At 38.7% G+C, this 17,464-nt stretch overlaps 1 protein-coding gene across 2 annotated transcripts in view; it reads left to right on the top strand.

Moving 5' to 3' along the window:
• KIF16B (kinesin family member 16B) overlaps positions 1 to 17,464 on the top strand; it is a 137,111-nt gene that overhangs the window by 88,796 nt on the left and 30,851 nt on the right. For both annotated transcript variants that reach the window (XM_085054053.1, XM_085054052.1), the window contains one exon: positions 5,729 to 5,818. In XM_085054053.1, coding sequence (XP_084910179.1) covers positions 5,729 to 5,818 — 90 coding nt within the window. The remainder of the gene's footprint in view (positions 1 to 5,728; positions 5,819 to 17,464) is intronic.

Below are 17,464 nucleotides of genomic sequence, written 5' to 3'. Positions count from 1 at the left end.
ATTAAGATGGGCAGTCTTAGCTTTGTATGTGCTGATTTAAATTTTCATTTTGAACCAAACCAAACTATTTGTGTGTGAAATACCTTCTTTTGCATGTTGAACTTTGATTTTCTTGGTGCCAGTGAAAGCGTAGAGCTGGGGAGATGCTGAGAGATGAGTAGGTGCACATTAAACTTCCCCAAGGATTCTTCTTCTCACCAACAATTTTCAGCACATGGGATTTACTAGACTAGGTAATGGTTAGTGAAGATGGATAAAGTAAAAAGGTAGCTTCTGTTCTGAATATATAGGTGGATTTCTTTTCCAAGTATTCTGCCTTCATCGGTAAAATCCGTGTAAGCCTCTACAAGATCGTAGCAAGGAGGAACAGTTCAAAGAGTATGTGCAGTTTGGCAGTTTTGGGGATGTTTCTTACTCCTCACATGAATTCCCTCTCATGAATTGATCAACTGTTAATGCTTTTCCCTTTCCCTCCAGGTCTTTGTGTCACAGCAGGTTGCTTCTGCTGTAGTCAGGATTTAGCTCCACACTACAATCCACAGACCTTCCACAAACTTCTCTATTTTAAACCTTTTTCCTGCAGAGCTCCCAGCCCTACTTTGATCTGTATTAATCTTCAGAAGCTCCTACAGTTATTCTGTAGAAAATTAGAACATATGGAATAGTGGGTTTGTATTTTTTTTGCCTTAAAAATCAGGAAAATGTGGCAGAAGGGGAAGAACATGTACCTGTTCATTCCATCTCTTTCTCACAGGTCAGAATACCATGTCAGCTGTCAAAATAATTCCTGATTTCAGCCTTACTTCACTTAGTTCAAGTTTATTTCCAGGTCATCTGAAATACATGTCAGTTGTGGGAAAGGGCTGAGGTAGATGTTGCTAATCTCATTTCCTCTGCTAGGTCCCAAATAAGCTTTCTTCAGCAAGGTTCCTCCTGCTTTTGGGAAGATGGGTAGCTGACTTACCTTCATGTCATTGCACTTTGGAACCTGACAAAGGGGCAAGTGATGATTGAGTTGAATTTTAAGACAGTCCCCAAAACTGTGAATCCTAGTTATCTCAGAGGTGTCTTCTTCAACAGATGTTTCTAGTTGTTGTGTTTGCAGTTAAATCCTGCATATTGTTTTACAGAGGAACAAATATAATAAACTTCTGTATATAACATACATACATACATTTCTTCTTGTGACATGCAGTACTAAAGACTGTTTTGTTTATATGCCAGAAGAGAGAGAATGAGTTCCACTTTCCTTGGCAAGCATGGTGGTCAGTTCATAAGTCTTTCAACTCTAACATACTATCCAACAATATTTTCTTTTAGTGCAGGTTCATCTTGTCCGTCTAGACATGTATGGGAACAGGCCAGCAACATGGTCTGTCCACTCAGGTTCTTTCACTGGATATAGATGCTATTTCAAGATGTTGAGTGAGTCCCACAAGAACTGACTGGAGAGAATCCAAAACAGAAAGAAACCCATACTTTATTAGAGTTAAGACAGTACTTTCTTTTGCAGCAGGATACGTCATGGAACTGTTTGTACTAGTCTGCTGTTAAGTATTCTGTATGAATTGATCCATTTCCAAAAAAACTTCCATTTGAGTGACAATTTTATGTGTTGTCTTTAAAGACATGATGAAACAGTAATAACTTAATCAGGTCTAAACATATTTATGTTAGAGCTGAATTGGAATGCCACAGAGCTATTCTTGTATTCCCCCCTTCCTTTCATGTTGTGTCATATGCAGGATATTCTGACAAGACTGTGCTAGAAACAGTGTGTGGGAAGAGCTTTTGCACCAATAAAATCAGTGGCATCTGTTACAGACAGTGCCTATGGCTGCAGAAAGGAGCTGTGGATGGTGGAAGGAGCAGCAAGGCAGCAGGGAAGGTGGAACTCCAGCTCTTGTAAAGAAATACAGGGTCTGCTGAGAGAGGGTGATGGAAACAAAGCCTGGAATCAAGCACAGCCCTGCAGGGATCTTCTGACTATAGTGAAAGTTGCAGATAAGCCTTCTCATTCTTACTCAGCTTTCCCTCATTTTTGTCAATTCCTTTCTTTTCTTTATCCTGTTTGATATTCTTTCAAAACTGGTTTTCTTGTGTTTCAAAGCCTTTTAGTGATGTCTGACAAGTTCCCTATAAGATCCAGGCAGATGCATCCTAAAGCAGTGCTTTCCTTCACATCCAGTTGCATTTCTGTTCAGCCAGATACTGTGTTGGATCTGCTCAAAAAGTCCACATTTCTAGTCTAAATTTCTTTCTGAGTTTGGTGAGCTATTGCAGAGTGGGAGTAAAGCAGGGGCAGTTGTCATTGATATGTAGTTCTTCAAGAAAATTATGCATGCCCCATAAGTACCTAAATTAGTAAAAAGTCTAATATTCTGTCAACCTTATCAGATTAATACCCTCAGGAAGACATAGAAAAAGTTTATAAGAATTTTTTAGAAAACTTCCAGCTTTTCACATGCTGTTTTCATTGTGTGAGGAAGTTTCAGCAAGGTCCATTTGAAGAAATACAAGTTCTTGTGATGACTGTAGACAGTTTAACCAGCCCAGATAAAGAATGTTGGCATTTGTTTTTTCTGACTGCTTTCAGAGTCAGGTGGAATATTGCTTTTTCTCTCCCAGCCATTGTTTCACTTCTACTGCAATGGGGCAGAAAGAAGACAAGTTCTGTGATGTGCTTTACAGTGGAATCAATTGAAAGTGTCTCCTAGGTTATTTCCTATCAGTCATCATGAGAAGAAAAGATAAGGAGACAGGACTGTAATATCTCCTTTCAGATTTATAGATTTTACATAGGATGCCTTTACATGGTGCCTTTGAATGAGGAAAACAAAACAACACACAATTCTAAGGCAAGTCTAGGATCACAGCAGTGCCTAGATTAGAGTATTCTAAAATCTACCTTGCAGATATGCTTAACCATTTGGTTTTTGTTCTTAAGAAAATATTTTAAACTGTATTAGCAAATTATGTAAAAACTAAGGGGCTTTTCAAAATTGCTTTACTTGTTCAAAGCATCTGCTCATGTCCCTGTCCCATTCCTACAGAGGGTATAGTGTCATACAGTTTTTTTTTAAATGGGGGAAAAGAATCCCAACCCAAACTTGTTGGATCAGCTCTAGGAGTAAAAGGCTCTGTTCTAGAAATGCTGTTGCTTTGCCAGGTGCAATGTAATTCTCTTCATACATGTGGAGTTTGATTTTATCTGTCCTAATAACATTATTGCTGTGCTTTGGGGGCCAGTTAAGATTTTGTTTAGCATTGAAATTCATTTTTCAATAGTACCAGCTGTAACAACAATAAAATTTTGCAATTACCTGATAGTCTCGTTACAAGAATTTGGAAAGTAAACAAAGCAAAGTAAACAAAGAGGATGACAAGGGACCAAGTCAAGTCAAACCAAGCCACCAAAAACCACTCAGTTCTCAACCAGCACAGATGCATGGCTTTGCTGTTTTCCTTCTTGTCCATCTCTACCAAGTTATTAAACTTTGTAGAAGAGAGCTAATAAATGATTAGCTGCAGGCAATTTGATTTGGGTAAGTTTGGTGCCATCCTATCACTTAACGTTCAGATGCACAGCCAACATGACATGCCTGCTCTTCCCCAGGCTTTGTGGCTGGAGGAGTCCTGGATGCTTTGGGCTAGGTTGCTCCTCCTTCTGTGGAAACCCCAGGGAAAAATAGAGGTTCCTTTGGAATAAAGATCATATACAAAAGAAATTAACACAGCAAATGTTCATAACTCTAAAATATTAAAAGACAGAATTAAAGCAAAAAGAATGCAGCAATGGCTAGCATCTTTATTTTATGATTAGCCATTACACTTGACCATTATCCACTTGAACATTGAAGTCCCACAGTCCTCTAATTATTCAGAATAGGGTGGTTAATTGGTTAATCCACATTGGTGTAACATGCATATTCCTGAATAGTTACTAATTTTTTTTTAGTTAAACCTGCCTATGAATGTTAAATCTGTTCACCTGAGTTGTCAAGTTTGAGACACTGTTAACAATGTGTTGAGGCAATATAGTCTATTGTGCAGGTGTCTTAAAATGACAGAATTGTGAAGGTTTGAAGAAACAAGATCATCAAGTCCAAATGTCAGCTCTGCACCACCACCATGTTCACCATTAAACCATGTCCTCAAGTGCCATATCCACACTTTTCTGAACACTTCCAGGGATGGTGGCTCTTGGGAGCAGTCAAGCTTATTGGTGATACAAAAGACAATTTTTTAAAGAAACAATGAGTGGTCATTGTGGTGACATGCTAGAAGAGCCTATGTTACAATGTTTGCAAAAAGTTTTGAGAAGGCTTGTTTTGTTTGCTTTCCTCTTTAGTTTAAAATTGAGGTGAAAATAGAAAAAATCCCATCCCAAACCTCATTCCTCTTGTCATAAGACACATAATAATTTCTGGTTTTCAGAACACTTCCTCTAGTTTCCCTGTTCTGTATACAGCAGCAAAGGCAGCAGGGATGGAGAAGGATGGACCAGAGATGAGTTTGTTGCAAGTGTGGGGTAGGGTTGGTGCTTGGACACTGCTTTCCTCTGGCTTTGTTGCTCTGATTTCTTTTTCGCAGTTATCCTGCTCCGTTGCACATTTCTTTACCTCCATAACTTTTTGATACACTCAGTAGTGAGTGAACTGCTTGTTAATTTTAGGAGTCACTTAGGATTAAAAAGCCTGTGTCTTAGTGAAATTGCTTATTTTTTATCTTCATGCAGAAAATCATACCCAGACAGAGGTAATGCAACATATAAGGCCTATTTGATTAAAAAAGCAGCAGTGTTCAGTTTTAAGCAGTGCCAGTTGGCTCTCTCCATCTCTGTTGGTCTGTGTGGAGTAATGTTCACTCACCCTGCAGCTTGGCTTCTTGGTAGCCTTGGGTCACCAGAGCTGCACAAAGACTTTGCTGTAAAGTCAAATGCCCTAGTCACAGCACTTTTATGACCCACTTAGAAATGTCCTTAATTTCACCTAATTTCAGATAGTGTTTGGTATCTCAGTTCCAGTGAGAATTTTGGGAATAACTGATGGTAAGGTTGGTTTGCCCTTCGTCTTTGCTCCTGTTGTGATGCCCTTTGTTCACAGGACTAATCATGTTGATTTTAAGAGAACTTCCTGTATAAATGGGATGTTCCTCACCATATTGAAGACACAGACCAAGTGTCTTAAAGGAGTATCTTCTACTGAAAGCTGGCATGTGTAATATCTTACCCTACAAACTGGAATCCCACTCTATGCGGTAATGAGCTCTGTGTGTCTGAGAAATGTACATTTATTGTTAATATCTATGTATACAAGAATATACATTTCTGTGAATATATAGAGAGGTTACACTACACTTATGCTGGGTATTATTAATTCATTAATGGAACACCCACTGATTGTAGTGGTGAGAGTCATATAGCTGCACCAAGAAATAGTTGAGGATCGGGGATGTTCTAATGTGTTTACAGTCTTGTCAAACCACTGCAGAATAAGGAGTAAATGCATTCAGGTTTTTTTTTTTGCTTTGCAATCAGTGCTCCTTATTAAATACAGTTCTATCACTGTAATGAAAGAAAAATTAGATAAACTTACATAAGTTTGTAGATTTAAGACAGCTAAGAATTGTCCATTTTAATCTTACAACTGTGTATACTGCATGGATTTTAGTGTTGTACGCTGTGTGGGTTTACTTCTGTTTCTTCTTCTTATTTTGTCTGCTCTAGATCACAGTCCTGGATGAGACATGGACAGTATTTCGTCGGTACAGTCGTTTTCGAGAATTGCATAAAACTTTAAAACTGAAGTACCCAGAGGTGAGTTCTGTTAAAACTTCTTTTAAAGAAAAGGATAGAGACTTAAAAAAAAGCAGTTTGAACTATGTTGACTCAAAAAGGAGGTGTTTTCAGATAGCAAGCATGACTTCACCAATACAGTTTTTTTTCTGCTGGCAGAGTTTGCAAAGTTCTCTTCGAGACAGTTTCTAATTGCAAAGTGCAGTCTTTAGGAGTGGCTACAGTTGTAAAGCCAAAGTTGCCAGAGAGAGGCTCTGCTCCCATAGTCTTCTCTCCTGGAGCAGGCAGCTGATGATTCAGAGCAGCTCACTGGAGCAGGGCCACCCACAGCGACCAGCAGGCACCCCTGGAACTCACCTCAAGGCAACTCAAACCTGCTAACTGCACTCTCTCCAGGATGGGAAAGAAACCAAAAATGAAAAGAGAGCCTGAAAAGGGAAGAAAAGCTTTATCTGAACCAGGTCTAAACAGCCTGCAGAGCAAATACCATGCAGCAAAGGACCAGAAGTTGCCTGGGAGGGCTGATTTTAAAAACGCCCCCAATAGCGTCCCCACACACACACAAGGTCCCCAGCTGCAAAGTCTGAAGGAGATTAACAATTATTCCATATCCAGATAGATATGGAATACAATAACATTACGGATCACCTCAGAACAGTTGGTCCCCACTACGTTCTTTTCTCTAAATTGGATGAACTGTTTTGATAGATAAGGAATTGCTTGGGTGGTCACATCCAGCAGGAGGTAGTCAATATGGCTTAAGGTCCACACAGATATCAGTGACAAGTGGTATCCCTCAGGGGTGGGTAGTGGGACCAGTGCTGTTAAATACCTCCATGAGTTGACACAGCAGGATCAAGCACACCCTCAGCAAGTTTGCAGATGACACCCAGCTGAGTGCAGCTCACAAGCATGAGGGATGGAATGCCATCCAGAGGAACCTAGATGAATTTGAGAAATAGGCCCATGGGAATCTCATGAGATTCAACAAGGCCAAGTGCACCTGGGTGTAGACAATTCCCAGTATGAGGAATTGGGGAATTCCCAGGATGGGGAATGAAGGGATTCAGAGCAGCCCTGCTGAGAAGGACGTGGGGGTGCTGGTGGGTGAGAGGCTGGGCATGACCCAGCAATGTGCACTTGCAGCCAGTAAAGCCAGTCATGTCCTGGACTGCATCAGAAGAGTGGCCAGCAGGTCTAATGAGGTGATTCTCTACCTCTACTCTGCTCTGGTGAGACCTAACCATCCAGCTCTGGAATCCTCAGCAAAGGAAGTACATGGACCTCTTGGAGTGGATCCAGAGGAGGGACACTAGGTTGATCAGATGGCTGGAGCACCTCTTCTATGGAGAGAGGCTGAGAGAGTCAGGGTTGTTCAACCTGGAGAAGAGAAGGCTCTGGGTAGGCCTGATAACATCCTTTCAGTTGTTGAAAGGAGATTGTTAGAAAGATGGGGACAGATTTTGCAGCAGAGGTGTTGCAGTAGGACAAGGGATAATGGTGTTAAACTGAAGGATGCAGATTCAGAATAGATAAAAGAAAGAAAATTTTTACTATGGTGCAGGTTGCCCAGAGAAGTAATGGATGCATCATTCCTGGATATATTCAAAAGCAGGTTGGCTGGAACTCTGAGCAACCTGATCTAGTTGAAGATGTTTCTGCTTATGACAGGGGGTTGGACTCAATGGCCTTTAAAGGTCTCTTCCAACCCAAATGATTTTATGATTCTATAACTCCTCTCAGATATATGTCAAGCCCTTCAGCACTTCAGAGCTCCAAGGGTGCTTGATACAGGATGGATGTTGCAGTGAAACTGTGACTGTGTGTTGCTTCTGGCCATAAATTCCCTTTACTGCTGACTGGCGTCATTCACTGAAGGTTGTTGTTTTGTTCGTTGCAAAATACTTGCAGTCAGATCTTGTCATCCTGAAAACTTCTCATTTAAAAGGAAAGTGTTGCTCCAAGGATACCCCTTGGTAATAGTGGCTTTCAGGTTTCTGCAAAATGAAAAATTGATCTTTCTGACCACCTGGGAGACTCTGGGCATTCAGGGTAAGGAGCTGTGCCTGATGGAGCTTTAGTTCATTGGAGTGAGCATTTGTGGAATTACAGTTTTCACATCTAACTTTTAATTATTAACATTTTTCTTCCTTCCTACATGTTCCCTTGGATATTAGATGAAATAAATCATTCAAGCAATGAAAGTGATCTTGATTTGAGAGTTAGCACAAGTAAAGAAGCCTGGGCAGTATATTAAAAAACATGAATAAGTTCAAGAAGGAGAGACATGCAATAGTGTGCACATGCTTTCTTGGTCTTCATTAACATATGCTTTGAGATAAAAATGAAATGAGCATGGAGCAGACCTTGAGTCTGGGGCTCAAGATTGTTCCCATTCCAAAACAGTATGAAAACCAGGAATGGAAACTACTGTGCACCAAATATCTAAGAAAAAGTTAAACTAAAAAAGAAAAAGGAGAGAGAGAGAGAGAGAGAGAGAGAGAGAGAGAGAGAGAGAAAATAAAATTAGGTTATCTTTTTTAAATGACAGAAAAATTTTAAGGTAAAGTTGAGTTTTTAATGGAAAATTGAAATGTTCTTTCCACAAATGCTTTTAAAAATATTACTTGTGATTGTCAGTGTTATATTTTTTATTTGAATACATTGCCATTTCCTCTTGGATGTTAGAGTTACAGTCTGTCAATGGGAGTATCCTAATTGCATCTAACTCTAGAAAAAAAGAGCCAGCCAATCATCCAGTTGACGTGGAAAAGGACCACCTGAATCCCTGTGCAGACTGATTTTTCCTATTTAGGAAAATGTGCTAGTGTAGTCTTCTTTGGGGTTGGTTATTGGTCTTGACAGTACATTGAGGAACAATTGAATTTGGCTTTAACAGTTACATTTGGCTTTAACAGTTGCATTTGGCTTTAACAGTTGCATCAATTACTACACTGGATTCAGGATGGAATAATTGAATAGTAGTAATTGGTAGTACTTGGATTCAGGAAGAATCTGATGTTCTTAAAGCCACTATTAAGATGTCCTGTGTGCTGCAGCATATTAATTTCACCTTTTTGAATCAAGTATTTTTGACTGACAGTACAAATTCGGGCTTTTTTGGTGTTACAGGAGGGAGTGGTTGTTTTATTATTATTATTTATTTGTTTGTTTGTTTGAGGAACCATGAGAACATGAGTGGTATTATTAGGTCAAATAAAAGTCCAGCATCCAAGAGTGTACAGCAGGAAAAGATCCCAGCCTAGAGCACAGGTACATAGTTTTCTTCATCTTGGAGTCTTTGCAGCTAAAGTTGTTTTTGTTGTCATTAATAGTTCATAGTTAATATTTTTCCTGTGGATTTTATCTATATTTTAAATTCTCTACACTGCTCACTTTATAAGTATCTTATAGAGGCAATTTTCTTTTGCAGCTTATTTTCTTTTATCATATTCTCTCTGTTTGTGGTTTTCCTTGCATGGTCAATCCATTCACTAGTTTAATGTGCCAGTTTGTTCCTTATTGACACTTCTGTGTTGCCATATGTCTGTGTCTTAGGTAAACTTACTGTGATTCACATCTGGTACATTAATGGAATTGCTGGTTTAGTTATGCCAATGAATAACTGTCTAATTTCCATGTAGGAAACACATAATAGTATGTTTTATTAAGCTATCTGTTCACTTGTGAACAACTTTAGGTCACTGCAAATACCAAGTCTTACAAGGTTGCCAATAGTATTTTTTCCAGCCTTGACTGAGCTTTCATTTCACAGTAACTTTCACTAAATTATCAGAGAGGTTCAAATATGCACATTTGCTAAATACCAATCATGCTAAAGATTAGGACAAACGAGACAAGCATTTGATCATGTTAGGTATTGCTTTTAGACAGGTACTGATAAATAAGTAACTGTCCTGGAAACCCCTGTAGCACTGATGATGTCTGCTCTGTTTTACATAGTACAGGCTCTTCTGTTGTGTCCATTCCTGCCTTGAGACTTAGGGCATCACAAGGGAATGGCAGGCTTGTGGGCAGAAGCGACCTACATAATATGCAGGGGGTTTGTTCTACTCATCAGCATTTCTACAGGTTGCTGTGTCCTTTATCAGAGGGGAGGATCATATTGTGATGGATGAAACACAAAATATTGTGTGCTGCAGTAAAGATTTGGCATTTGTTTTCTTTGAAAGAATTTCATTATCATGAACTTGTGAATGATCAATGGCTTTCCATATTTTTACCTTTATTTAAAATAACTTTAATTTATGGTAATTTTGGATTAGTGTTGCAATGTGAGTAGCAGTTCAGTTTGTTCAGTAAATTGAAACTCATCTGTCTGCTTCTGCTCGACTGTCATTCACCTATTTAGTATTCACCATGATGATAAATTTGATTTTAATACCAAACTTGGCAGAGTAATGTCTTCAGTCACTATGTGTTATTCCAAAGAAACTTGATCCTTAAAAGGATCTCGTCAGAATCCATCATAGTTGAGTTTTATTTTGCACAATTCAACTTTCCACTCTAAATTAATATTTATTATGAACAGCAAAAATACTGTGGACATGTTTAATATGTGAGTGTCCTGGTTTTAGAAGTGAACTTTCCAGCTCATTAATTGCTCAGCTCTGAGTCACTGTATTGGTATTTTAATAATTTGCTGATCTTGCATTTCATGTTCCTACCCCTGAATTCCCAGAGGGATGTCTTGGCAAACTGATTCATTAGGAAAGTTTTAGAAAAAAGTATCTCTTTCAAAAGCAGAAACTATCTAATGTCTTCTGGTCTTACAAGATGCCATATATATTATGTTTCTGCACGTTTCTTCTAATTAAGTGGCTGCTGACAAGTGCATATCTAACTAAAATGTGTCACATGCAAATTTTGAAAGACTGAAGAAGCTGCACCAGGGTGAGATTGGGCCAGTGGCAGATAACTGTGTTTAAGAGTGCCTGGTTTTTTTGGTGGGGGATGTCTACATAATTTTCATTTGCCCAGTTCCAGCTTTCTTACACTGCCGGATTGTTAATGACCATTTGATTACTTTCGGAGTTTTAATTAAGACCATACTTGGCTTTCAGTTGCAGTAGTCTCTCTAATGAACGCACTTGTTGTTATTAGTCAGAGACAGGAGCAAATGGACTACTCATTCTCAATAGAGAAGTGAGAACTTGCAGAGTTGGATTCTCCTATTTTCCTCTCCTTCTTCCTCTTTTCCCACCAGCTACTGGTTTTGGAATACTACCAGAGTGTTAGTTTCTGCTGAAAATCTTTTCTTCATGATCCACATCTTGCTGCAAGGGAAATCTCACTCTCCTTATGCTTTCTCATTCTCCTAATATTTTCCTATTTCTACCCTCTTTCAAAGGAGAGCAGAGAAACAGTTCCTAAATCCAAGGTTTATGAAGTCCCTCCTTCATGCAGGAGTCCTTAAGTCCCACTTGCATTCAGGTTTTTTGGGGCTTTCACTGTCGGCTCTGCTTATGGAGTTACCTGTCAGTCATCTTGAAACCTCTTTCTGTGTGCATAAAAGTGCCCACATGTTGTTAAGGAAAGCATCTTGCTTAGAGGCATTTTTATTGCTAATAGTGATTTTTAACTTAAAATATTAGCAAATCCCTGGAGAGCTGCCAAGGAGAAGCTACAAGGCATGCTTGCATTTATATATTCATTCATGGAGATAAGGGCATAAGTGTGTAGGGAAGATTTCTGCAGAAGTCCCAAAGCTATTGACTTCTAGCTTATTTAACAGAATGTAAAATATGATGGTGATGTATAGAGGTCTCTGTATAAGTATATATTTGTATCTTTCAGGCTCTGAGGTACAAAAGGACTATTTATAATTTTTAACAAATTATAGGTCATAACCTGTAAGAATTGTGTGAAACTCAAAGACCAGAAAATATTTCTCAGATTTTTCAGAAGTAGTAAGTGAATATTTTGGAAAACATACTGAAATCAAAACATTTGTTGCAAGCTTATTTAAAAAATATTTTTAAATACTTCAGAATATTTCAGATTTTTCAAAACTCAAAAGTAGTTTGTCCATTTTTCATCCAAAGTATTTTGCTTCTCAGTGAAGAAAGACAAGTGTTTGCATCTCAGTGAAGACAGTACCTGTTCCATCCATCCACACTGCTCACAACCACCCAACACATCATGTGTATGTTTGCTATTAAAATAGAGCAGACACCAGTTTTGTAATTGTTTCTTAAGTTCATTTTAGACACTTTTCTAGTACTACTTATTGTTCAGGTGTAGTTCAGCTGTGTAATGATTAATGGAGAGGCATGAACTGTTCATGGAGCCACCACTGACTGGTCTCACTGTCCTTTCCTTTTGTTTCTTTACTCCTCTTTTGGGTGACTGCCAGGGCAGGCAGTCTGTGTTTCATTTGTAAGTGGTCCTTACATCTGGTGCTCTTGATAAGTAATAAGTGGAAGAAATCTTCAACACGACCTGGTGGCACAGATAATGGAGAGGGGATGAATTTGAGGTGAAGTCATTAATTTTAGGAGAACATCCTTGGATTCTGGAAAAGATCACTGAGAGAGATACAATATTTTACTAATTTTCAAGACATGGTTGGTGCGAGTTTGGGGATTTTGTTTTTCCCTTCCCCTCAATAATCTCAAGCATAATTAGCCAGTTTCTGTGTACTTACGTAATTATTAAATTATTTTTTGAAGTCCTATCAGAGATGCAGAATGCTCCCTTCCAATAAAGAATTCAAACAGAAATGAAACCAGGAGCAGAGCAATAACACAGCAGACTTGTGCAGAGCACTTTGGGGCAGTGTTTGGGCTGGGATCTTGGCTGTCTGACTGTTCCAATTCTGGTTTGTGACTCTGCAGCTGTAGAGTTTTATTGAATACGAATTTTATGTTAATCTTCTGGTATCAAGGTACTTGGCTTGCAAGGCTGGTGAGCCAGTTGCCATGTAACTAGTGAGCTCCTGGAGCTTAGGAGCTAATTTTGCTGCAGAAATCAGAAGCTTATTGCATCCAAGCTGGTTGGTCTGAAGCTCTGCTGGTTTTATCATTGGATTTTCTAGTTTACTGGCATTAGTGACTGCATGTTTAGTTGGTATGTAAGCTTTAGGTAGTATGCTCACGTTGAATGAGAAATTCTAGGCATTTGGATGCTTCTAGTGTTCAGTTTTAGGTAGCATAGAGCAGTATAGCTGTAAATAACTGAACATTCCTAAGACCATATTGAAAATGATTTTGTTCTGAAACCTGCTGTGATTATGCCACAGCCTAGATCCTGCAATGGCTGAAATCTCAATCTGTTCACAAATTCACTGATTGTTGACATTGATGTTTAGAAATTCTTGAGACCAAGGGGCAGTTTAAAATCATGGGTTGCATGCACTGGAGAGAGCAGGTGTAGCATGTAATACTGAACATGATTGTATGAATCTTGCTCCAAATGCTATCTCTGTTTTTAGAAGTTCAGGTTTATTTGGATATGGATTCTCAGTTCAGGTACTTTAATAGAACCCCATGACCTTTTGTAAGCATACTCTCTAACAATATTTTGAGATTTGTTTATTTCTTTGAAGATTTGATCCAGTGAAGAAATAAGCTTGTTGATGTGTTCTGGCTGAACTGGAAGGATGTTTCTGGGTATCTGGATATGAAATAGTAAATTTGGTTTTTTTTTTTTCCAAATAGTCAAGACTAATGTATGTAGTTTTGGAAATTTGGTTTTAAACAGTGGTAAAACATAATAGGACTCACAGATTTAGTATAAGAACCGTAGAACAAGCACCAAGAATGTATAAACAGTCTAAAAGCCTTTTTTTTTAAATGGAAACTGTATTTTAGGGCACAGCTGAAAATGAAAATTATTTGCAACATTGATGTGCTTGTAAATAGCAAATGCTATGATATGTATTGTGGCAGAATTAGATGTAGAAAAGCATTTAGAAAATAAGTTTTAAAATGTGAATCCTAAATTCATGACAGATCCAAATTTTTACTTTCTAGCCTGGGAATTTAGTAGCCTTGGTAATACATCTTTCCACAGACATTGAAATAAAAAAGCAATAAGTTTTAGAACACCTATTTGTGTGTAAACCCTTTAATACTATTATATGAGCATGTGATTACAGCCTTCAGCTTCATTCAGTACCAATTACAATAATTACGGTATGGTTAATTTTAATATTCATATTCTTGTCACCTATAACTGGCAGGAAGTGCGTACACAGGAAGCATAGTTTGTCACATACATGTTTCCAGCTCCTATTACTAATTATATTATGTTCAGAGCATTCTGCAAGCCTGCAGGTTTATATATGTAGTTCGCCTTACTTTGCCACTACCTGCAGATGGGATTGTAGTAGTAGATCTTTAAAAGCTTCCATGAAACTGCTGAAATTTTTAAAAGAAATTTTTAGCATTTTTCTCAGTACATCAGTCTGAAAATGAACAGGAGAGTTCATTCCAATAAGTAAAGTGTGAAAAACTTTGCTGCTAACCATATCATGTAGTTCAGTGAAAGCTTGATTACAGGGAAATGTATTTATTCCATGTGGTCCCTCTGAATTGGTAGTTGCTAATCAGGACTGGATCATCAGAGACAACAGCAAACCCCCCTGGCATATTTGTTTCCATCACAATATGCAATTCTCAAACTATTTCTAGTTGGAGAATGAAATCAGTCTGTGAGTTTCTTGTCAGAAAACTAAATCTGAATGTGTAAGAGCTTTGTAAAAACCCAACTCTGGAATTGTGATTGTTGTTGCTTTAGGTGCCAGATTTGTGCAGAAAAGTTTTCTTGGCTTGGTGCCTGTGATTCTGCAGAAATACAGCTTCTCTCTATCTCTCCTCATTTCCTTTCTTCCCTGCTGGGTTTTGGTTGTTGATGAGGACCTGGTCTTTTTTGGTTTTTCCCTTGCAGCATGGGAAACCTGTGAGCTTCCAACCAATTCTCAGAGCTTTATAGGTCTTCTGGTAGATTCAGAATGAAACAAGTTTAGTCAGCAGGCAGGCATCAAATGCCTGGTTTCATTGATTGTGCTGTGCAAATGTCTTGCACATGAGTAACACAGAAATTGAAAAAAGCATTTGGACAGGTGTGGTGAGTCTGTCATCTCAGAATTTATGAACCATTTGACAGAATAATTCCTTTGATTGTTCGATAATGAGATTTTTCAAGGCTCTGCTCAATTATCTACTGAATTTGCACAATATCAAAATATTCTTGTTGTTTTATCGGTAAAACAGTTTTGTATGGATAACAGCTATCTGTGAGAGAGGAATGCCTCTGAGAAGAATTCCAAGACACTATAGCTGAAGGTTTAGGTGCTCATTGAGACTGAGCCATTTCTTAGCTGTTTCTGTCTCTTGGCTTGAGGAATGCCTTAGGCTGCAACCCTTAGGCTGCAACCCTGTGTCTGTTTTCTTGCTGCTTAGTGAAAAGCAGAGGGAAGGATTGGAGGTTTTGCTGTTTTTTTTTTTTTTATGATTACCTTCCTTCAGGGGACTTTTGGACACGTGCTCTATTAATCATTAGCTGTTAGTGGCAGTCTCACTGCCTTCCAAGGGGTTTGTGAAAAACAGCTTGTTCTTGTTGGGTTTGTCAGGAATATGCTGCTAGATTAAGTAGATCTTTCAAGTAAAATTCTTTCATATCGGTTGATTTAGGATATAGTGACCCAGCTCAAACTATTGTTTTTCTGAAAATACCCTGGTAAATTTTGAACAAAAAATGTATAAGAGTAACGAAAACTGTCAGGCTCCAACTGTACTGCCTGTAGTGTTTTTTCCTTACATATTGAGATGGTATTACTGCACATGTGAAACTGTTTGCTAAATTTTATTGACTGCCTGATCTGGAGAATTATACCATGCTTCTTTTGTGCTTCATGAGGCAGCTGTTGAGTAGGACATTTCAGGTTTATTCTCCCTTTGGAACCACTGGAAGAATGAACAGGGAAAAACAGATTGTGGATTTTGCAGCACAGTAAGACTATTTAGCTGTTTATTTTGGCGTTGCTGTATTCATCAAATGAGTGATTTATAATCTAAATAGGATTGAGATACAGGTAACTCTTAGCTAATATAGTCTGCAAGAAAGGAAAGCTTCTGAAAATTATCCCCCTCTGTATCTAGCAACAGTTGTTGCACATTTTAATATACATTTATGGCTTATAGTTTCTCTAGCTCCTCTAGAGGAGTAAAAGAGCAGAAGTGCTGTGCTCAGCCTTGTGCTCCCAAACGAGGAGAGGCACGTTTGCCAATGACACCAACGTCACCCAGCAAGGTGTGCTTGCAGCCTGGAAAGCCAACTGCATCCCAGTGCATGTAGAGCACTGTGGGCAGCAGGTGGACATGGGGGAGAGTCCAGAGGAGGGCTGGGAAGATGCTCAGAGGGCTGGAGTGCCTCTCCCATGAAGACAGAATGAGAGAGCTGCTCTGGGGAGACCTTAGGCACCTTCCAGTACCTAAAGGGGCTTCAGGAGAGCTGGGGAGGGATTTTTTACCCGAGCATGGAGTGACAGAACAAGGAGAAATGGTTTTAAATTGACTGAGAGTAGGTTTAGGTTAGATTTTAGGAAGAAATTCTTCCCTGTGAGGTTGGTGAGGCACTGGTACAGGTTGCCCAGAAAAGCTGTGGCTGCCCCATCCCCAAAAGTGTTCAAGGCCAGGCTGGACAACCTGGTCTAATGGAAGGCATCCCTGCCCATAAGGGGGAGGTTGGAACGAGATGGGCTTTAAGGTCCTTCCCAACCCAAACCATTCTAGGATGCTAAAACCAACCTTAAAGTTAGCATTGTTAGGATCTGTAAGAGACACTTTTTGTCTAAGGGTCTTTTTCAGGTATTAGTTTTTCATGTTCCTGCTAATGATCTTTCAGACTCAATATGGCGAAAGTACTACTGTGTTTCTCAGTCAAAAATAAATTTACTTTAGAAGAAAGGAAGAAAACAAATTTCTCTAGCCTGTGCACCTGGTAGTACAGTTACTACAGGAGTTTCTAAATGCCTTGTTTGGTATTCACAGTGAGATCTTCCTGTAAAGCTCTCTTGACTGCTGTAATGTAAATATATTAAAAAAAAAAAAAATGGAAGGGTCTTTTACCATCTGTCCCTGCAACACATAATGTACAGAAAGCTCCATCTTGTAAGAGAGAATTCTGTATCCCTCCAGAGAGCCTAAAGCAAGAAAGCCCAAGCCAAAAAATTTATTTGACATGTATGCATGACAAAAATCAATAAAATACAATCTCTTGTGGTTTAATATGAAACAAACACAAAGAAGCAGTGGCTCTCAGGAAGAATATTGAGCTGCAGGTATAGAACTGAAGATGTCAAGAGAAGACTGAAAGCTGAGGATGTTATCCAGTTTACTGTAGGACATATTTCAGAACCAAAGCCAGGAATAACAATGTTGGAGGGTAAACTGTCTGGGCATGTCTGAAAAACAAAATTCGATATGAGAATGTTAGTGATGTGAGTGAAGGTGAGATGAAAAAGCACGTTTCTCATGGCTGCCAGACTTTTGGACACAATGTTAAAATGTTCTATTAATTCATGGTTATTTGTAATTGGTTAAAATGCTGTGAATAATAAAAATAATTAAAGGTATGGTTTTGTATAGCCAATTTCTTCTATGTTGAATTTGTTATTTTCTGTCATACTTAACTGTAGGTAGT

The sequence above is a fragment of the Lichenostomus cassidix genome, chromosome 3 (assembly GCF_008360975.1).
Source record: "Lichenostomus cassidix isolate B80296 chromosome 3, HeHo_3.0, whole genome shotgun sequence".
Lineage (NCBI taxonomy): Eukaryota > Metazoa > Chordata > Aves > Passeriformes > Meliphagidae > Lichenostomus > Lichenostomus cassidix.
Note: the sequence above shows the minus strand (reverse complement) of the source record. Positions and strands in the feature narration are given on the sequence as shown.